This window comes from Telmatherina bonti (genome assembly GCF_933228915.1).
Source record: "Telmatherina bonti genome assembly, chromosome: 24".
Taxonomy (NCBI): Eukaryota; Metazoa; Chordata; class Actinopteri; order Atheriniformes; family Telmatherinidae; genus Telmatherina; species Telmatherina bonti.
Genome location: NC_136633.1, coordinates 17,272,566 through 17,293,929, shown reverse-complemented (window position 1 = coordinate 17,293,929; position 21,364 = coordinate 17,272,566). Strand labels below are relative to the sequence as shown.

The window sequence follows — 21,364 nt, the reverse complement described above, 5'->3', positions numbered from 1 at the left end:
TCTAGGGACGTGGAACGTCACCTCTCTGGTGGGGAAGGAGCCTGAGCTTGTGCGCGAGGTTGAGCGCTTCCGACTAGATATAGTTGGACTCACCTCGACGCATGGCTTGGGCTCTGGAACCAGTACCCTCGAGAGGGGCTGGACCTTCTTCCACTCTGGAGTTGCTCGTGGTGAGAGGCGCCGAGCAGGTGTGGGCATTCTCATCAGCTCCCAGCTTGGTGCCTGCACGTTGGGGTTTATCCCGGCGGATGAAAGGGTGGTTTCCCTCTGCCTCCGGGTGGGGGGATGGGTCCTGACTGTTGTCTGTGCTTATGCACCGAACAGCAGTTCAGAGTACCCACCCTTTCTGGGGTCCTTGGAGGGAGTGCTGGAGGGTGCTCCTTCTGGGGACTCCATTGTTCTGCTGGGGGACTTCAATGCTCACATGGGCAATGACAGTGAGACCTGGAGGGGAGTGATTGGGAGGCATGGTCCCCCCCCTCTGAACCCAAATGGTGTTTTGTTATTGGACTTCTGTGCTCGTCATGGATTGTCTATAACGAACACCATGTTCCAGCATAAGAGTGTCCATATGTACACCTGGCATCAGGATTCCCTGGGCCGCAGTTCGATGATCGACTTTGTAGTCGTATCGTCGGACCTGCGGCCACATGCCTTGGACACTCGGGTGAAGAGGGGGGAGCTGTCAACTGATCACCACCTGGTGGTGAGTTGGCTCAGGTGGTGGGGGAGGAAGCCGGTCAGAGCTGGCAGGCCCAAACATGTTGTGAGGGTCTTCTGGGAACGTCTGGCTGAGTCCCCTGTCAGAGTGAGCTTCAACTCCCACCTTCAGCAGAGCTTCGAACATGTCCCGAGTGAGGCGGGGGACATTGAGTCCGAATGGGCTGTGTTCCGTGCCTCTATTGCTGAGGCGGCCAGCCGGAGCTGTGGCTGTAAGGTCGTTGGTGCCTGTCGTGGCGGTAATCCCAGGACTCGTTGGTGGACACCAGCAGTGAGGGATGCCGTCAAGCTGAAGAAGGAGTCCTATCGGGCCTTCTTGGCCTGTGGGACTCTGGAGGCAGCTGATGGGTACCGACGGGCAAAGCGGCATGCGGCTTCGGCTGTTGCTGAGGCAAAAACTCGGGCATGGGAGGAGTTCGGCGAGGCCATGGAGAAAGACTTCCGGACGGCTTCAAGGAGATTCTGGTCCACCATCCGGCGGCTCAGGAGGGAGAAGCAGTGCTCCATCAATACTGTGTACAGTGGAGGTGGGGAGCTGCTGACCTCAACTCGGGACGTTGTGGGTCGGTGGAGGGAATACTTCGAAGACCTCCTCAATCCTACCAACACGTCTTCCCATGAGGGAGCAGAGCTGGTGGACTCAGGGGTGGACTCTCCTATCTCTGGGGCTGAAGTCGCTGAGGTGGTCAAAAAGCTCCTTTGCGGCAAGGCCCTGGGGGTGGATGAGATCCGCCCGGAGTTCCTTAAGGCTCTGGATGCTGTGGGGCTGTCCTGGCTGACACGCCTCTGCAGCATCGCGTGGACATCGGGGGCAGTACCGCTGGATTGGCAGACTGGGGTGGTGGTCCCCCTTTTTAAGAAGGGGGACCGGAGGGTGTGTTCCAATTACAGGGGAATCACACTCCTCAGCCTCCCTGGTAAGGTCTATTCAGGGGTCCTGGAGAGGAGGGTCCGCCGGATAGTCGAATCCCGGATTGAGGAGGAGCAGTGTGGTTTTCGTCCTGGTCGCGGAACAGTGGACCAGCTCTATACCCTCTCTGGGGTCCTGGAGGGGGCATGGGAGTTTGCCCAACCAGTCTACATGTGCTTTGTGGACCTGGAGAAGGCATTCGACCGTGTCCCCCGGAGGCTCCTGTGGGGGGTACTCCGGGAGTATGGGGTACCGGACCCCCTTGTACGAGCTGTCCGGTCCCTGTACGACAGGTGTCAGAGCTTGGTCCGCATTGCCGGTAGTAAGTCGGATTCGTTTCCGGTGAGGGTTGGACTCCGCCAAGGCTGCCCTTTATCACCGATTCTGTTCATAATTTATATGGACAGAATTTCTAGGCGCAGCCGAGGTGTTGAGGGGATCCGACTTGGTGGCCTCAGGATTGGGTCCCTGCTTTTTGCGGATGACGTGGTCCTGTTGGCTTCATCTGGTCGTGATCTCCAGCTCTCGCTTGAGCGATTCGCAGCCGAGTGTGAAGCGGCTGGGATGAGAATCAGCACCTCAAAATCTGAGACCATGGTCCTCAGCCGAAATAGGGTGGATTGCCCTCTCCGGGTCGGGAGTCAGGTCCTGCCTCAAGTGGAGGAGTTTAAATATCTCGGGGTCTTGTTCACGAGTGAGGGAAGGATGGAGCGCGAGATCGACAGACGGATCGGTGCGGCGTCTGCAGTAATGCGGGCTCTGCGCCGGTCTGTCGTGGTGAAGAAGGAGCTGAGCCAGAAGGTGAAGCTCTCGATTTACCAGTCGATCTACGTTCCTACCCTCACCTATGGTCATGAGCTGTGGGTCGTGACCGAAAGAACGAGATCTCGTATACAGGCGGCTGAAATGAGTTTCCTCCACAGGGTGGCCGGGCTCTCCCTTAGAGATAGGGTGAGGAGCTCAGTCATCCGGGAGGGGCTCAGAGTAGAGCCGCTGCTCTTTCGCATTGAGAGGAACCAGTTGAGGTGGCTCGGGCATCTGGTCAGGATCCCTCCTGGACGCCTCCCTGGTGAGGTGTTCCAGGCACGTCCCTCTGGGAGGAGACCCCGGGGAAGACCCAGGACACGCTGGAGGGATTATGTCTCTCGGCTGGCCTGGGAACGCCTCGGGATCCCCCCCGCAGAGTTGGCAAATGTGGCTGGGGAGAGGGAAGTCTGGGCTTCCCTGCTTAGGCTGCTGCCCCCGCAACCCGACCCCGGATAAGCGGCAGAAGATGGATGGATGGATGGATGGACCTCGATCAGGGTAGGCAACTCTGGTCCTCGAGGGCTACAAACCTGGATATATTCAGATTTTCCCCGATGCAACACACCTGACTCAAATCAATGCATAATTAGTAGACTTGTATAGAGCTAGATGTCAAGCTCTGCACCAGTCTGCTAGTTAAGTCTGTTAGGTATCAGGATGTCTTGCAGCAGGGAAACTCTGAACCCTAGCAGGACTGCAGCCCTTGGGACCTGCGTTTCCCACCCCTGATCTAGAGAAAGTCACACAAGACTACTGCAATGATTTATATGTTGGAATCAATCAACCTTTCCATCTCCCGATTACACCTTGTTTAAGTTTCTGCTGCATGTTTCTGAACCAGCAATCTATCCTGCCAGCTCTGGCTTCCGGTTCAGTACACAACACAGTAAAAGGTCCAATCATTTGGAAAATTCTTCACCACAAGCGTAACACCTACATCGACCAGCTTCTGTTCAAGACCAAACTTCAAACATATTTATTCAAAAAGGCCTTTTGCTTATAATACTTTGTTGAAATGTGTTTTATACTTTCAGTACTTTGTTTTCTATTAGTTTTAATCAGTTTTGTGCTTTTACTACTTTCTATTATATTCTATTTTATCATTATTTCTTCATTTAGAGATGGTAGAGAAATAAAGTATGTTTGATTGATTTATTTCATTTATTTAAAATCAAAGATACATATCAAATTTGTGCCAAACGCTGCCAAGTTCACTTGACGAGTTCATGCCAGATCAACAGAAAGATTGACATACATTCTGGGCCTGATGAGACCTTGTTTCAGATACTTTTGGGACAAAAAAAAAAAAAAAAGAAAAGAAGCTCTGGTTCTATATCAAATATCAAGCCAGATTTTTATTTCTATTAATATTTTTTATATTTACATTCAAAGACAGAAACTAGTGGTTTGAGTTTATGTTTGTGCAGAACAGGGGTGGTAAGGGGTGTTTAATCAGATACTGTGGTGTCTGACAGCTTGTTTATTTTAATATGCATATGATGTTTTTCTTATATAAAGCATTTGCTTTTGGCATGAAAGGCGCTTTGTGGCAAAAATTAATCTGATGTGTCCAAAATGAGACACATACAAGCTGTTATCAGATTCAAGTACAAAAGTCATCATTTGTGATGGTATCGGGGTCTATCAGTGTCCATGGCATGGATGTCTTGCCTATCTAAAAGAACATCATTGATGCAGAGATGTACATAAGGCTACTGGAGACATACAGTATATTTTAATTAAGATGCCGTTTTAATCCAGGAACCAACTTTCCTATTGATGTCCCACATCCGTCTCCTCCTGAAAGCATTTGGAACATCATCAAAAAGAGAATCAAAGAACAACTACTATAAATGTTGAGCAGCTGAAATTCAGCAAGAATGGATACTGATTCCTCTGTGAACGCCAACAAGTATTACTATCAGTTTTCTAATAATTAGAGTAACTACAGAAAAAGGTTGATGTAAAAGAATACCTCTCTTACAACTTTTAACGTACTGCTCAATCAATCTGCACTTTGCTAATACTCCCTCAATTCAGTTCAGTTCGATTCAATTCAATTCAATTCAATTCAATTCAGTTCAATTAGGCTTTATCTATATAGCGTCAAATGACGGCGATGCCGTCTCAAGACACTTTACAGACAGGAAAAAGAACATAATGAAGCCAAGTTATTATAGCCTATATAAGGAAACCAACAGATTGAGTTGGAGAATCTCCCATCCTTCAACATTTGCTTTCCACCAAACACAGGAGGCTTGACTATGGTAGAGGGAGGGAGCATTGCAAGAGAAACCAAAAATCCTGGTAATTCTAGTGTTAAAAGTTACATAGGTTTCACTTTATGAAGGGAAAAAAAAAACTCAATTGGTTTATTTCCAAAAGAGTACACAACCTTATAAAGTAAGAATGTTATAGGAAACTAATGAATTGATTTTTTCATTCAACCTAATCTGGAGGAATCTTCAATCTAAAAACTACTTGATATTAAACTTGCCTTTGAGTATCCAGGATATTGATGTTTGTGGTAGGAAGAATGCAATTTACACACTTGGTGTAATGAATAGGGAAATCTAATGGAACCAAACACTCTTCAAAGATACCTAATGAACCAACACGGAAGTGTCTTCCCCAAAAATATATTACGAACAGCAGCGGTGGATATTACTGGGAAAGATAAGCTCGTAACGGCACATTTAAATTCCACGGTGTCTAACCTAAGCACTGTCTTCAGCCGTCTTTGCTTCATCTATTAAAGAAAAAAAAAAAAAACAATCAATAAATATTTACTTAGTCGTCTTAAAAAAAACAAAACAACACAGAACAGAAAGAATCAAGCACATAGGAACACAACGAGACGCAGCAAACAGAGCGCTAAGAAATGGCCTGAGCAATAATTAAACACTTTGAGTCCTTTCCGATACTACGCACTGTGCTGGTAAGAGCAGCAAGCGTCTGACAGGATAATCATTGATTTCAACACTAGCAGACCACCATTCTCCAGTGCCCCCCCACACCACCGCTATGCAATGTGCGCCTACATCAATGAGCCTTGTTGAAACAGCCCCGTTAATGAGACGCGCTGCCAAGCTGAGAGACTTCAAAAGAGCATATCGGCAACAGGCTTTAAGCATCCAAGAAGAATGTGGCAAGATTTATGAATTCTTCATCCATTAGTCATATCCGTACAACTTCAGAAGCTCGGCGGGGATTATTTCAGGTCTATAAGCGTCCCCACAAACTTGAACATGTGCTGTAAACAAATTTTAAGGTGCAAACTGGCTTGGACTGATTTAAAAGCAACCATAAGGACCTTAAGGGTTTGTTTTGTGCTACCTGCTGATGGGCTTCAACGAAGGGAGGATCAGCTACGTTTAGATGTCATGGAAAATCTTCGGTAAATGTCATAAAGTCATTACACCCACTGGAAATTTAGAAAATCAATGTTTTGAGACAAGACCTTTGCTCAAGTGTTTATTATAGATTTGCTTTTCTTTCTGGATTAGTGCGAGAGCTGGAGTCAAACCAGGCTTTATTTACAACTGGGAATGTAACAAGGTGAGGTGTAATTGATGTCAAGGAGAAATTATTTAAGAAATCTCAATATAGCTGGAGATTTCTGCAAAAATCTGTAAAGGGGAAAATTGAATATATTGTGAAAACATTAAGTCAATAAATTTAAACAATTACAGATCTCTCACACCAACTCCTGACCTCTAAGCTTAATCCGAACCATGGAGCTACTACTACATAATATCAAAACCCGGCAGTTCATTATGTTGACATGAGACAAGCAGAAGGAACCTTTGGAGAAATGGTTGTATTTCTATGCTTTCAATTTTGAACTTCAGTGTTTCTAAACCTCTAAACCAGAGGTGTCCAAAGTTGGTCCTCAAAGGCAACTGTCCTGCAGGTTTTCCATATGTCCCTGTTCCAACACTCCTGGCTTCCATTAAATGGATCCAACAGCCAATGAAGTTCTACACAATGGCTACGTTTACATGGGAGTTTTGATCCCTCTTTAATTCTGAATAAAAGTTCATTCAGCAGTAAACTGACAAAAAAGGACCATGTAATTCCTAATGCAAAAGTCAGTTCGGAATTCAACCTAAATAATTATATCAATACTTAAAAATAATGTTTTTTTTTAATTTTATTTAATTTCTGTGTCATGTAAACCTTCATTTACATGACACTAAGTTTTACTAAGTTAATTCCACTCATTCAGTGCATGCATGTTACTTTGTAACATCCTAATTACGCACATATTCCACGCGTTGTTTTGCCTCCTATCTTCGGTTGTCTATCTTCCTTTCCCTTCTCAGTTGTGAAGTAGTATGCTCGTGTTGAGCTGGTACTTCAAAATTATAATCAAAGTAGCAGCGAAACTGATACTTATTATGTAGTTTTCCATGTTATGACTAAAAAGATGAGAAGCACGGTGCAAACTTTGTCTATTACGGTATTTGTTATAGATGTCAATATGTCAAGTGCACCCTCTGTCCAATCAAAACTCTTCCCAACCCGCCACTCTAAAGTGGAATTAAGTTAGTTCATGTAAACCTCCATTTGGAATTATTATTTCTGTGTGAACTTGTAAGAGAATACTTTTAATTATTTAATTCTGAATTATTAATTCCAAATTAAAAGACATAATGTAACTGTAGCCAATGACTGATGAGTTTGAGTCAGGTGTACAGCGGGGGGATACATGGAAAACCTGCAGTACTCTGGTTCTCAAGGACTGAAGCCCGACATCACTGATGTTGTGTTTCTCTGTTTCAAAATCAAATGAGGTCTTTTCCTTTGATTTAAAAATGGATTTGTGATCTGCTCTCTAAACAGAAGAGCAGCACTCATCAAAATCCAGAGAAATACAACCTCATGACTGCAGTAATTCTCAATAAAATATACAAAGTTGTCACAGAAACCCAACTCACAAGTAGACAGCAGTTAATCAAACATATCTGGATCAGAAAAACATTATAGACACATTACACACCTTTCTAACTATAAAACTCAGACTTGTTCGACGACACAGTGAGATCTATCATGTGCATTTCTGGAGACGCTGCTAGCCAGCAGATAGGGGGCGCGTTACTGGAAAAATGGCAAAAGTTTTGTACTGTGTCAAACAAAGCTCTTTCAAGTTCTGGAGAAAGGTTGCTCTCTATTTCCATGGCTGTATTGTGCTCATAGACTTCCATTTAAGAGTTTTTTTTAGTTCTTACTTCTGACTAAGAGCTTTCCCAGCATGAGGGGAATATTCTGTGATGTAACCGTTCAGTCATTAGTCCAGACACCACAAGACTCCTTGATGGATTGAACTCATGAAAGCAGCAGCAGACAACTCCAAAACTTGCCTACATTAACAGTTCTTACCTCCAGAAGCTTAAAAAAATGAAGAAAAAGACAGCTAGATAAAGTGAATGCTAGGGTTTATGGAGACTATATTTATGGGAGAAATTATGAAATAGTTATTTTGACTTCTCTACTCACTGGCTTCTGGCTGTTATAGTACTTTGGGTTTCTGGTATCTGGGTTTGGGTATCTGATCTGTGAATGCAATAACATAAAAATCCTGTCAACTCCCAAAAGGAACCAGCCTGTGTTCACAGATTTTTAAGGTAGTTGTTAGAGATTATTAAGCTAAGACACCTAATCTAACCCCTCAAACAAAGAAATATAATAAGAGCATTGAAATTAAACAGTTGCAAATACCAAGAGAGATCCACAAACCCCAGCATGCCTTCAGGAACACTCCTCCATTTAATAGCAGGTAGAAGCTTTTATATAACAAAACACCCAGCCTGTAGGTAACAGATGAGATGAAAATCATATCTCCGCCTTTACATTGGGCTATGATAAATCCCAAGTCTGGTACATTTCACTCTGTTAACTAACATTTACACGCTTTTATTGTTGTGTTTATTAACACAACCAAACGTTTATCTATTCATATTCATAAATTCATAAATGAAGTTGAAGGTCAAGCCTACCATCCACAGTTAGCCATGCTGCTAGCATCCATAGTTAGCCATGCTACTAGCATCCATACTTACAATAATACAGCCATGCTGCCAGGTTTGCTCAACGCAGTCGTTCATATTCAACAATCATTTAGTATCTCTCATAACCTGAGCCTGAGACAGAGAAGAGGACCAATAACCAGACATAAACAACCCCAAACACAACACCACCTGCCAGTAACAATGGAAACAACCGGACATACAGAAGCTTAACAGGACTCTTGCTGAGTCAATTTAAATGGCCCAGGTTCCTGTTTGATATGTTGTGTCGACTTCAGACTTATTCAAAATTTGACTTGACACTTTTTGATGAGATGTTAATTGTTTGTTTGTTCCATTTTATCTGTTCTCAAGGTATTGTAAAGAAAAGGACTTTTGGCGAGCAGTTTGAGAAGACTAGCTTTAAAATAATGCATTTATTTCACACTGTTAATATCTTTTCTTATATTTATGGGGTTTTTTTTCATCCTCTAAGTTGCAGTGTTTTAGTGGTGTAGTGGTGACTTTCTGTAGTATCAAAAATAGTTATAATGTAATGTAATATTATCGAGTTTGAAATTTTTGTGACAACCCTAGTACAGTATAATGTCATATTCTTCCTTCAGTGATCTGGCATGTCAAGCTGAAGTCAAATTTTATGTCTGTATGTTTCAAATATACCTCAAGGGGATTTCTAAATTATGTTCATTTAGATCCCACAGGTAGGGATAAAAAGTTAATGGTTAAAGCATGATGGCTTCTGAGAAAGTATCTTGGAGAGTGCAACTAAGACTAATGCACAACTGCAACACACAGCATGATGAAATTACCAAATTACCTACTTATGTCAACTTTCCACTGCATCAAACCCTTTCTTTTCTTCTTTCTCGACAGTGAGATAACAAACAGCAGATGAAAGGCTTTCATGACTTGCCTCTGGTTTCTTTTGAGATCACCCCCTGAAATGTTCTGTATTCTTTTAGAGACCTAGCTGTTTTGCCCTCAGGTTGATTAGCCATTCAGTGGGTGGCCTCTTTTACTCAATACGCCATCATTCTCATCTACGGTCTGCTTTGATGATACACTGGAGACTGGGAGCTCCAGCAGGTCAGTGGAATTCCATTCGCTGCATATGGGAAAAAAGAAAGCACTCTTTTATGAAGTGGCTCATGAATATTAATCACTTTGCATGCAGGGAAAGTATATAGTAAGCCATTTCAGTTCTGCTTTCAGACAAAATGATGTTCTGCATGACTGGTTAAAGCGTAAAGAGTCACAACTGGTGCTGACACGCTGCATCAGACGAACAACATAACTTATCGATGCTACAAGCTGCCTAACTCCCAACTCAGAAATAGAGATCAAGGGAGCTACAGCCCACAAAAAAAGAAAAAGATTTTTTTTTAAAAATTGCCATAAAGACACTGCTGGATTCAATCAAACAGTCAACTCAGCAAGTAGCCGACTGTGCAGATTCAAGAGTACAATATGCAATTTCAGGCAAGAACTTCAGCACATACAGTTTGGCTGCTGTTTGAACAAAAATATTGTAATTCAAGAACTGGTGAACTGTCCAGGGTGTACCCTGCCTCTTGCCCTATGATTGCTGGGAAACGTTCCAGCTTCCTGGTCTAAGCAATTAAGAAAATGGATGAATTATCAAAGCCATGGTAGAAAATGAAAGTTAAAATCCCAATTGGTTTTCAGTTTGTTAGGAGTTGTCACGAGTTGGAAAATGTTTTCCTCAACATAAAAACAAGAAAAAGGAGGAAAAATGCTTCTGCTGACTGAATCATTCTAAGAAAGTTGACTTATTTCGTCTTTGTTGGCTTGGGGTTGCTTCTCTAACTCTATGTTTATCTCCATCTTATAGAACTTTTTGTCAGAAACTGGTGTCGATTATATGAATCTTTTTAATCCAACTCATAAGCATAAATGATGTTACTTAGATTATCATAATCAACATCTATATCCAACAATTACAACAGTCTGACAGTTAATTTTGTACGGAAACTTTACCTCATGAGCTGATTACAAAGATTAAATTACTGCATTGGTCAGGGTTGCCCAAGTTCAATCAAGAGATCTACTATCCTGCAACAAATTCAACCTTTGCTCAACACACCTGAATAAATTAATGAACTCTGCATGTCATGCGGCTCTGCAGAGGTCAGGTTACAAGGCTTTCATTTGATTCAGGTGTGTTGGAGAAGGGACGCATCAAAAAGTTGCAGGATGGTTGAGGATCTGACTTGGGCACCTCTGGAGAATGGAGTGATGGGGATTCCTTCTTCTGATGCAATTGCTACTTTTATGAGGTAATAAATTAGCAAGGCTTATTGGTCAGCTGATCGAGACAGAACTTCAATATAAGGCCTCACGTGGAATCATAGTTGGGGGCCTCAGTTTTGATACTTTACACACAAAATGTCAAAAACCATTTTGTGTGAGACCTTAAAATGCAGACAAAGCTCATTTTTGTGGGGAATTGTCCTGATTCAGCACACCTGCTGGCATAAACTGTTTGTTGCAGAGACAAAAAGAAAGTCGAGTCAGATTTTCTCACGTCACACCTCAGGGTGGTGGAGCCCAATGATGCCCTGTATTGACATTGTTTACTTCTGATTCTATCTTCTACCTTCTTCCTCTGGGGGGTCTTCCCACACAGAAAAAGTGTGTTTGTAGCCCCTGTTTTCCCATCAGTTTGTTTGTCTTACTTCACTCTGCCATATCCCCCAGCATCACAACAGATAACCGTTAACTCTCTGCAGCTGATTGATAAAACATGTAGTCTGCGGCTCACATTGACAAACCTAAGCCTCCTAGCAATCTATTCCATCACCATCTGCTTGTGTTCAGGGTTGCTCGAACAATCCCAGTTGTATCCAATATACTTTAGCCATTGGTAGTTCTCTTCTGGCTTCACTTTCCCATTCATAATTTGTGTGATGCTTTGCATCATTAAGGAAAGGTTGCAGTGATGGAACCAAATATCAAAAGCATAATTGTTCACATATCACTTGGAAAAAAAAGAAGAAAGAAAAAAAACATGCAAAAAAAGACCAATTATTTAGAAAAATAGAGTGGGGGTAAATACCCTGAAGCCAAAGTGTTCTTCAGTTACACTGTGCAGGTGAGAAGAGGGGGAGGTGTAACTAGAGTCTCAGAGCACAAGTACTGTACAAGGAGTGGGGAAAAATATATTTTCATATATACAGACAGAAGCATCACGTTTAATGTAATAAATGATGCTTTATGCTCAATGTCAAGTTTATTTGGAACTCCAAAAAGGTGATGATTTATGGGAAACACACACACACACACACACATAAATATATATATACATATATATATATATATATATATATATATACATATATATATATATATATATATATATATATATATATATACGCACACACATTATTTATGTAAAATAAAAGAAGCTAAATAGAGGGAAAGAATTTTTAAAAAATCTAAGTAATTAAATAATTCAAAAGGAAGAAAAAGAAGAGTAAAAATAAAAAATGCTTTGGTCTGTGACATATTTTTTGACTTATCAAAAAAATAATTTTAATATTTTAACTTCCATCAACCATCCATTTACTGCCGCTTATCTGGGATCTGGTTGCAACTGTCTAAGCAGGAAAGCTCAGACTACCCTCTCCTGATCCACATTCGCCAGGAGATCAGGGATGCTGAACCTAAAGGATCCTGAGGAGATATAATCCTTCCAACATGTCCTGGGTCATCCTCGGGTTCACCAGGAGGCATCCTAACCAGATGCCTGAACCACTTCATGTGGCTCCTCTTGATGTGGAGGAACAGCAGCTTTTTACATCTCCTGCTTCTTACTCTTTCCATAAGGAAGAGCCAGGCCACCTTAATTAAACTTACATATTTTTTTGTGATTCTGATATTTCCCCCCTTTTAAAAACTTATTAATATGATCAGTAATTGTTTAACTGCTTCCATTTATCTTTACACGTTCTATTATGTACAGTACATTGAACTGCCCTTATTTATGAAATGTGAAATATAAATTAACTTGCTTTTTACTGCTTAACACTCAACTATGCCTTCATGTTTATGTGCTACTTGTAAACTCACTGATTGGAGCTGCTCATGTATTTCACAAAGGAGTCAATAAAGTTTTTTTTTAAATTACTATGTTTTATTATGTGTATTTTGCAAAAATGAAGGCAATCCGCTTTACAGTATCTCATGCTCAACAATGAAAGTAAACTATACCAAACTCTGGTATAAAAAAATATTCTAATTTAGCTGTATATACTCTGTATATTTCATAAGCATGAAAAGGAGTTTCACCTCATCATGTTTGGTTTGCTTCAGGCCAAATGTACGATAGGGTGTGAGAGTCTTGTGAGAGTCAACAGAGGAAGTTTTCATCAAGTGAAGTAATTCATCAAACGCCTCAGTCTGGATGTGGGTCCCCTCAGAGAAGGATGCCAGTACAGCTCCCCGCAGCCTGTCCCATCCCAGCACCACATGGCAAGTGTTGCAGTGCTGCAATAATAGGTTGTGCCTCATTGAGCAGACTTATTGGATCTTCCACAGAAATGAGGTAAGTGGTGTGCTAAATTGAATGCAATTCATACTTTTTTGGGCTGAAGCCCGCTCTGCTATTACATTAGGTGTGAGAGAATTACATAGGCAGAGACAATACTGCAGCTGTTCAAGCATTACAAGACGCTTGTGGCCTCAGTGAAATCACATTTCAATCACTGCAGCAGTCTCAGGTGACTCACTGTAAATGAGAAGCAATGAGAAAATTAAAACGACATCCTTTGATGTTTGGACCACAGCACTCAAAACCACTCCTAATTGAAATTCTCACACAAAATAATGAAGAGAATTAAAGAAAAAAACAAGATAATAATCCTTCTAATAAAAGGTTTAAGAGAAAGTAAGCCAGTAATCATGAAGTTATCTGAGTCAGTGGAGCTGAATCTGTCAAATCTGACAACTCTGTTGTAATATCACAAGACGAGGTCCGTGCGTTTGACACAAATTTCAAGCTCAGTTTGTGCACATCAGTCGGTGCTGTTCCAGAATCACCGACTTGACTGCAGATGATCGAAACACTGTAAACAAGCTCTGAAATGTGTCAAGCCGGTGTTACAGCTCTCTGCTAACAGCTTCAACAAGACTAAATCATCCTCAGCAAACTGACAGCTTACAACGTGCAGCTATTATACTCTGTATTGCAGCAAACTGCAAGCTGAGAAAAATAAAACCTCCTTTCAAGCTGCTGAGGTAGCAAAGGTCAAACCACAGGTTTGACTTTATCAGATCACAAAAATGCTTCTGAATCTGTGCAATAATGTAATTGCAGCTGGAAGGTGGGCCGCTCCTGAGCTAACCGTGTTCGCTCATTGTACCTGTAACCTTGGCTGCCGGCACTTTCTCAATGAAAAGAATGACTGTTACTGAGTTCTGAAAACAAAAACCTCTAACTCATGCTAACCTTTAGAAATTGTGTTAAAGAGAAGCAAGAATATGTTGAATTTGAATCAGGATGTTATTCTTGGTTAAGGAAGGTTGCATATTTATTCATTTAGAATTTAAGAGTATTATTTTTTTCGCTTTAAAGTGCTGTGAAGCAGCTGTAAAGCCACACAGTCCAACAATAAGGTGTTAATGCACAAAAGGCACGTAAATTAATGATCAAGAACCTCTGTCGCTTCAGTCAAAAACATAAATAGCTTTTTTTCCCCCTCTTTTTTCGAATTTTTTTATGTTTCTTGTCAATTTTAAATATAAAAACAACTAAAAAGTCAGAAGTGACCCTTCATTTCTTTATATTTTGCTTCCAAGCAGCCAGTATTTCTTGTTATCCTTTAACATAGTCTGGAGCAACAGGTTTCCAGAAGGACTGGAGAGGCGTTTGTCAGGGACCTGACACAGCATCCTTCAGCTGAGCCATCTTCTGCCCGCTAAAGCCTCATCAGAAATGGTCACCATGGAAAGATGGCTGCCAGAAGCCGGTCTGAGAAAGAGAAATGGCTCAAGAACTGGACTATGAATCATCACCATCTTTAATCAAGCTCAATTTACTGAAATTTATTCCAAATTTCATTTTCTTTTAAAGGCATTTTTTAAAATTTATTTTTCTTTTAAATAAATCTGTTCCTCCCGATTTGCTCATAGAGACGTCACGCAAACAGATTTTCTCAGTATAATTACTGTTAAAGAAACAATCCTGGTTTTACGATTAGCATGCATTGATTAATTTCACATCATAAAGTGTAAAATCCCATAAACTATGCTACGCCTGCTGAAACAAATCAGTCTGTTGAATTAACAATTTTTCTTTTACTTTTGGATTAACTCATAAACAACAAGTTATTTCCCAGTTTCTGACAGTTGTTAAGCCTGAAGGATGTTCCGCAGGATGACCCATTTGTTGCAAGTTTTATTGATGTGCCATAATGGTTCAGACATCTTTACGATTAATTTTTTGCATCATTTTATACTGTGCTGCACGGTGGATTAGTGGTTAGCACTGTGGCCTCACAGCAAGAAGGTCGCTGGTTTGATCCTCATCTGGGGCGGGGCTTGGTCAGTGGCCTTTCTGTGTGGAGTTTGCATGTTCTCCCAGTGTATGCGTGTATTCTCTCTGGGTTCTCTGGCTTCCTTCCATCGTCCAAAGACATGCATGTTAGGTTAATTGGCTAATCTAAATCGCCCATAGGAATGAGCGTTGTTTGTCTCTGTTTTGCCCTGCGATGGTGTTGTTGATAAATTCTATGCTATCCATGCTACAGAGAGGACCCGGCAGCAGCTGATGGCAGGAAGGGACTACATTTATTACAGACTAATACAGCTTTAGTGGGACAAGGGGAAGGCCTTCTTCAGGAGAAAGCCAGTCACTTATATAGGGCTCATCCCTGCAGCCATACTTTTTTACATGGGCAGACATGTCACAACTATGCACTGTCCAAGCTGACTGTTGATATAGTTGTTGATATAGTTGCTATGTTACTTCAACAGATATCATTGTTTACCAGGTGCAGAAGTTGACCTTGGATCAAATCTAACTTCCACAGTGGACTGGCGAGCTGTCCAGGGTGTACCCTGCCTTTCGCCCAAAGACTGCTGGGATAGGCTCCAGCTTCCCCGCAATCCTTCATCAGATTAAGCGGTTAGGATAATGAACGAATGATTTTATACTGCAATTTATTGTTAAAATAAATGTACATGACATCCCCACTACCTAAGAGAGGGTTACGGGATTAGGGTTAGTACTAATACTACTCTGGAGTATTAATGCATGTTTATGTGCATCATTTACACCTGGCTGTAAGGCTGAATACACCTCACCGTTGACCACCACGGCTATGTCCACGAAATCGATCTCCCCACGTGTCTCCACGCTGGCCTCGCAGCGGTACACGCCTTCGTCAGCCTTGGTCACCTGATGGATCTGCAGGTTGTTGTTCTCCAGGACCTGGAACCTGCCTTCACAGCACCGGCGGGCAGGTTAGGGTTAGGGAGGGAGGGAACGACAGAAGAACATCACAGTGAGACAAAGAGAGAAATGAGATAAGAAAACAGCAGGAGAAAATGGCCATCTTCACTCTTGTATAGCTAGACTGTCAATCCTCACTTCAGCGCATTTGCCTGATAAAGTCCAGACAGATAAACACTCCCGCAATTATAGCGCCGCGCCATTGTGGCCGCTGTAGGATTGGCTGAGATTCTCTGCAGCACAGATATTTATAACCAGGCATCGCAATTAGAATGAAATGATTAAAGAGGCCGGAAAAAAAAAAAAAAAAACTTCCTCTGGATGTTTCATCACTACAGTGCCTCTGAAGATTTGAATTTCAATTAAAAAATGTGACAGATTCAAGGATTCAAGGGGTCACTCTTTCTAATCAGTTCTTAGTGATGAGCATTTTCTCAGGAAAAGAGGATGAGAAAGAAGCAGAGGAGAGAGCTGTAAATCAAGGAGGAGGGGAGATGAAATAATGAGTTCTGTTCACGGCGGCGCCAGCCTTCGACAGGAAAGAACAAAAACTTTTCCTTAACAAAAAAAAAAAAAGAAATCTCTTAGATATTTAACACCGCTGAAAAAGAAGGGATTGCCAGGGAGAGCTGTTGAAGTGAACCGCATCATCTTTATAATCACAGGAAGTGGAAGATGATCGACAAAACGACTGAATCCTTGAAGGTAAAAATGTACGACACGTTTATTTTCTACATTATTTGTATTTTTAATGAGATGCAGGGTGCCAGTCTGCTCTCTGCCGCTCGGGAAGCAGCATTCTCCGATGTCACCATCCAGCTGCTCCGTAATCCATCCTCTCAGTGGCTTGTTAACATGGTTCCTGTCCAAATTAGATGCCTCCTCCAGGGCTGATGGGGTTTCTATTCATAGAATGTTATATCCTTGTCTTATTATGTATCCAGACAAAAGAAGGAAAATGCTTTTCCTAGAGAAGTGCAATTCTGGCACATTAGCAGGCCTTTTCTATGAGAAACACTGCTGAACCCACGAGGCTCGTCGGCATTTGTCATCCCAATAAGCGAGTGTGTTTGGCATGTTTGCATTCAAAAAGCAATCCTCTGAGAATGTCTCTTTGAACAACTTTTATCATCATTATAAATTACTGGAATAAGAAGCACTGATTGATAAGTAGCACAGCAAAGCTGTTCTATCCTGTTATGTATGTGTGTTCCTTGTTCCTCCACAATACACAATCAACTCTGTGATGCATCTGCAAGGCTTTTTATCTTGGCACTTTCTATTGCAAGCTTGGTTTTTTGAGAAGAGAGGTTGGATCTGAAAGAGATGCAGATATAGCACGTCCTCCTGCGGGAGCTGCACCCGGAAAAACACCAATTTATCATCTTGTTTAAATGAGACAATTACAACTTCTAAATGTATTTAAAAAGAGACAAAACAATAAAACTGCAAGATTTTTTCCACTTTTTTTAAAATAAAAAAAATCTGGCTATCAATCAGGATGGAAAGTTGAAATTTTACAGCAATGCCAGATACATACTCACTATCCGATTTTATTAAGTTCACTTCAAGAGTTCACCTCAAGAGCATTACCAGGCAAAGGGCTTTATTTCTAACAACACAGACACAGTCAATTTTGCTGAGCAGTTGTCCATCTGACTAAATTTTATGGAACCACTTTGCCATCCAGCTTAATGTGACGCAACAGGTAATGATTGTCATGCTAGTTAATGCTAAGGGTCAAGAAGCTGCTGAGAGTTAATGTCTAGCATGGGAGACAGTCTGAAATGTAATATCTGCTGTGATTAGGGAAACATTGTGACCAGAAAATAACAATCATTCAGTCAATAACACAAACAGATCGTGTATGCAGTGTCCTGCAACCAAAACTAGTTAAAAGAAAAAATTGATCCCAAGAAATATTCTGTTTCTAACTTTCATAGTTTACAGGAAAGTCTGATGTCTAACATGAAAAAACAGCAAAATGAGATTTCCATATAAGAAACCTTCATCGGTAACCGTAGACCACTGCCTAACACAGGAGAGCTCAACTCTGGTCCAAATGTTAGGAGTTTTCCTGCTCCAACGCACTTGACTGAAACTAATCAGTCATTGTGCAGAACTTTATTGGCTGTTGGGTCTATTTAATGAAAGCCAGATGCGTTTGAACAGGGAAACATGAAAAACCTGCAGGACGGCAGCCTTCGACGACAGACTTTGAGCACCCCTGATGGAGGCAGACATAAGGTAGTCACCTCAGTAATGGTGGTGCCGCAAACCGACGCCGTATCAATCTTTACATCTTGTGGTTACACAACTGGCTTCAACTTCTAACAGGAGTCGGAACCTTCTAGTTATTATTCTGCATTAGATCTGTGTTCTTCCACTGCAGTCCATGAGAACCTCGACCCTGCAGGGTTTAGTTCTTTTCCTCCTTCAACACAAACAATTAAAAAGAAGCAGATCTCCTCATTCTTGTATTTTAACACCCTATTCTGAGGTTCTGCAAAGCGTGTTGATACGGCATGAATCTGGGCCAGCTAAGTGCAGTGGAAATGGTTATAACCTCACATAACAGTGGCTCTGGAGGACTGGAACTGAAGAACCGTGCATTATAACCTCAAATTAGTAATAAATCACAAGACAGAATGCCTTTTGTCATGTTTATAATGTTTGTGGAAAAACATCAATAGCTACTGTTGTCCTTTTTGTCTTTTGAGATTTAAAAATACTTTCATTGAACCCTAAAAGTTTCCACAAGAGACCATTACGCAACATCCGCAAGTTAGCTTCACAGTGGTCCTGTTTATTTATTTCTCCTGAAGCCCCTCAGATGAGGCTATCATGCCTCCGATGTGGTATGCATGCACGCTGCTCACAAAAGCCTTGTTAAAAACAGGAAGAACTTTATCCCGTCAAAAAAGGTGTTAATTTAACTTGGCATGAAGGCAGAAATGGCATAGATGTGTTAAGCTAGCGGTGTGTTAGCTTAATTGCTACTTCTGACACGCAGCGCTTTCTATCTTCACCATCTGACGTCAGATTTCCAGAGAAATAAACGGCCTTCTTGTTCAATCACATGAATTTTCCTTCAGAAAAGACATCAATTATCAATCTAGTCTTTCTTACGGTGTGTTCAGACCAAACGCGTTTTAAGCGTCAAGAGCAGCAGGTTTCCATGTAAAGTCTATGGGGAGGTGTGGCAAGGGGGCGTCGAGCTCTCTCGCGTCGCGTTTTGGGTGCCGGCGTTCCGCGCGGAAAGCGCGTCAAAAGCCAGAGATGGACAAAGCTGAACTTTGGCCGCTCGACGCGGGGCGTCAACCAATCAGAGCGATCAGCTCGCAGGTCCTGGAGGATTCCTGTGGTGAACCCAAACACGGGGCTGAGATGCGATTACTCCGTGCAATATTTAGGACAACCATTCCTTGCTAAAAAGCTGAATTTTACTGATTTGGCAATGTAGCTGGATACGTTGCCTAGCAACGCTTAGTTTTGGGCGGTGGCGGCTCTCTGCTGAGTGCGGTTCTTGTTGCATTAACAGTGACTATTACTGCCCTACGACAACGTCCTCTAGCTTTATTTATTAAATAAAACCATGTCATATCGCTACTGAATACGCCATCATTCAGACTGACCAGAAGGAAAGCGCCGCTTCCCTCCTCTCTTTTCCGCCGCGTTTGCCGCTCGCTCCAGACACATGCGGCAGGAGCGTTGGGAGCATTTGGGCATTGGACACAACAGTGGCAGTTTAGTGACCAGCGTCGAGCGTTCAGTGCTTTGAGCGTATTCAACGCTCAAAACGCGTTTGGTCTGAACACACCGTTATTACTTCCTTATTATTTTTTAAAAAGTCAGAAAACCACATTTGCATCTTGCAGCTGTTTATATGCATAACTGATCAATTTATTTAAACCCATTCAATTTAACTATTTTTTAATCAGTTAAATTAATCACTTCTGCTTAATGCCCTATAACATCACAGCAGCCCTCAAATATGTTCTGTAATAAAAAAAACGTATTACTGAGTAGCCACAGGAGATGCAAAGTGTTGCCGCTCGGTTTTCCAATTAGAACAAGTCAAAATGTTCTTTTTCAAGACTGAAATAATTGAAGCAGTGACTGAAGGAAAGTGAGTGGTTAGATGATGAGCTACAGGTAATAAGACGCAACATCTCAGGGAAAATAAGATTGTTAATGTCATGGTTGCTCACAAAATAATGGGGAAAAATGATTTTTACTTGTGACTGACCCCCCCCCGCCCACCAATTGCTTTACAATACGAAGCATTTAATAAACATAAATAAAAAATGTAACAAGAAAGTATTTGAGGAGATCAAATGATTAGGACTTACTGTGGTGTTCCTCAGTAATCTCGTTGTCCTGGTAGTACCACACCACCACTGGCACTGGTGAACTTATGACATCACACACCACCTCTGCCGTCTCACCATAACGAAACTCCTGCGGCGACTGGATGTCCTGGAATGTCAACCTCTCTGTAAGATAAAACAAATATACAATAATAAAATAAATGGGTATATAACAATTTATCCTATTTCCCTTCTAAGAATGGTGTATTTTATTTTTCCAGGCTGCACATCAGCAGAAGAAGAAGAAGAAACTGCTGTGCTTTTACTGTCCCGATCGCCATGATTGCTAAGAAGCAGCACTTAATGTTCTAAACTTGGAAAAGTTTTTCTAAAATGAATCTTCAATTTTCTGTCTGGATTCCCTGCAGGAAAAGGTTCCAATAATTCCTACCTTTGTAGGTAACAGGTTAAATTTAGAGATGAACAAGTGGTTGTTTTTTGGTTTTTTTTTTCCCATTCATTTCCCTCCACAGAAACTCAAAAGAATAAATACCATGTACAACACTTTTGTCAATAGTTTAATAGCAGCTGATTGAAGGGCTTAGATTTGCACCAGATAAGGAAAACATCTTTAAATTCTTGGATGAAATTTCATTATTTGAACCACAGTTGTCACACTCCAGTCCTGGAGGGCCGGTATCCTGCAGGTTTTTTTTGTCTCCATGCTCCAACACAACTCACCAAAATTCATAAATAGGTTGACAAGAAGCTGCTGGATCCACTTGATTTGAATCAGCTGTGTTGGTAGAGAGAAACAACTAAAACCTGTCGGATACCGGCCCTCGAGGACTGCAGTTTGACATCCCTGATTTGAACTATGCTAACCGCTGCAGAAATCCAGTGTGATAAAAAATACTGGAACTGTGTAGTGATTTGGAAAAATTCTCAAGAATGAATCTGGTTTATCCTTTTCTTTCATGTGCATTTTAATGAGCTGCACCTGATTCTGCAAAGTTTTGAACATTTAGCAAGCAGAACAGTTTAGTTTATCTATAAACTCCGCCCTGAACTGTTTTTCCCAGTGACAAGCATGCCTACTCTCCTTTATGCTCTCCTC

At 41.7% G+C, this 21,364-nt stretch overlaps 1 protein-coding gene across 1 annotated transcript in view; it reads right to left on the bottom strand.

Moving 5' to 3' along the window:
• Positions 1–21,364, bottom strand: part of ncam2 (neural cell adhesion molecule 2) — a gene marked incomplete at both ends in the record, with an annotated part of 361,006 nt that overhangs the window by 93,107 nt on the left and 246,535 nt on the right. The window contains 2 exons of the mRNA XM_079263891.1: positions 15,790–15,927; positions 20,290–20,433. Of these exons, the coding sequence (XP_079120017.1) occupies positions 15,790–15,927; positions 20,290–20,433 (282 nt within the window). The remainder of the gene's footprint in view (positions 1–15,789; positions 15,928–20,289; positions 20,434–21,364) is intronic.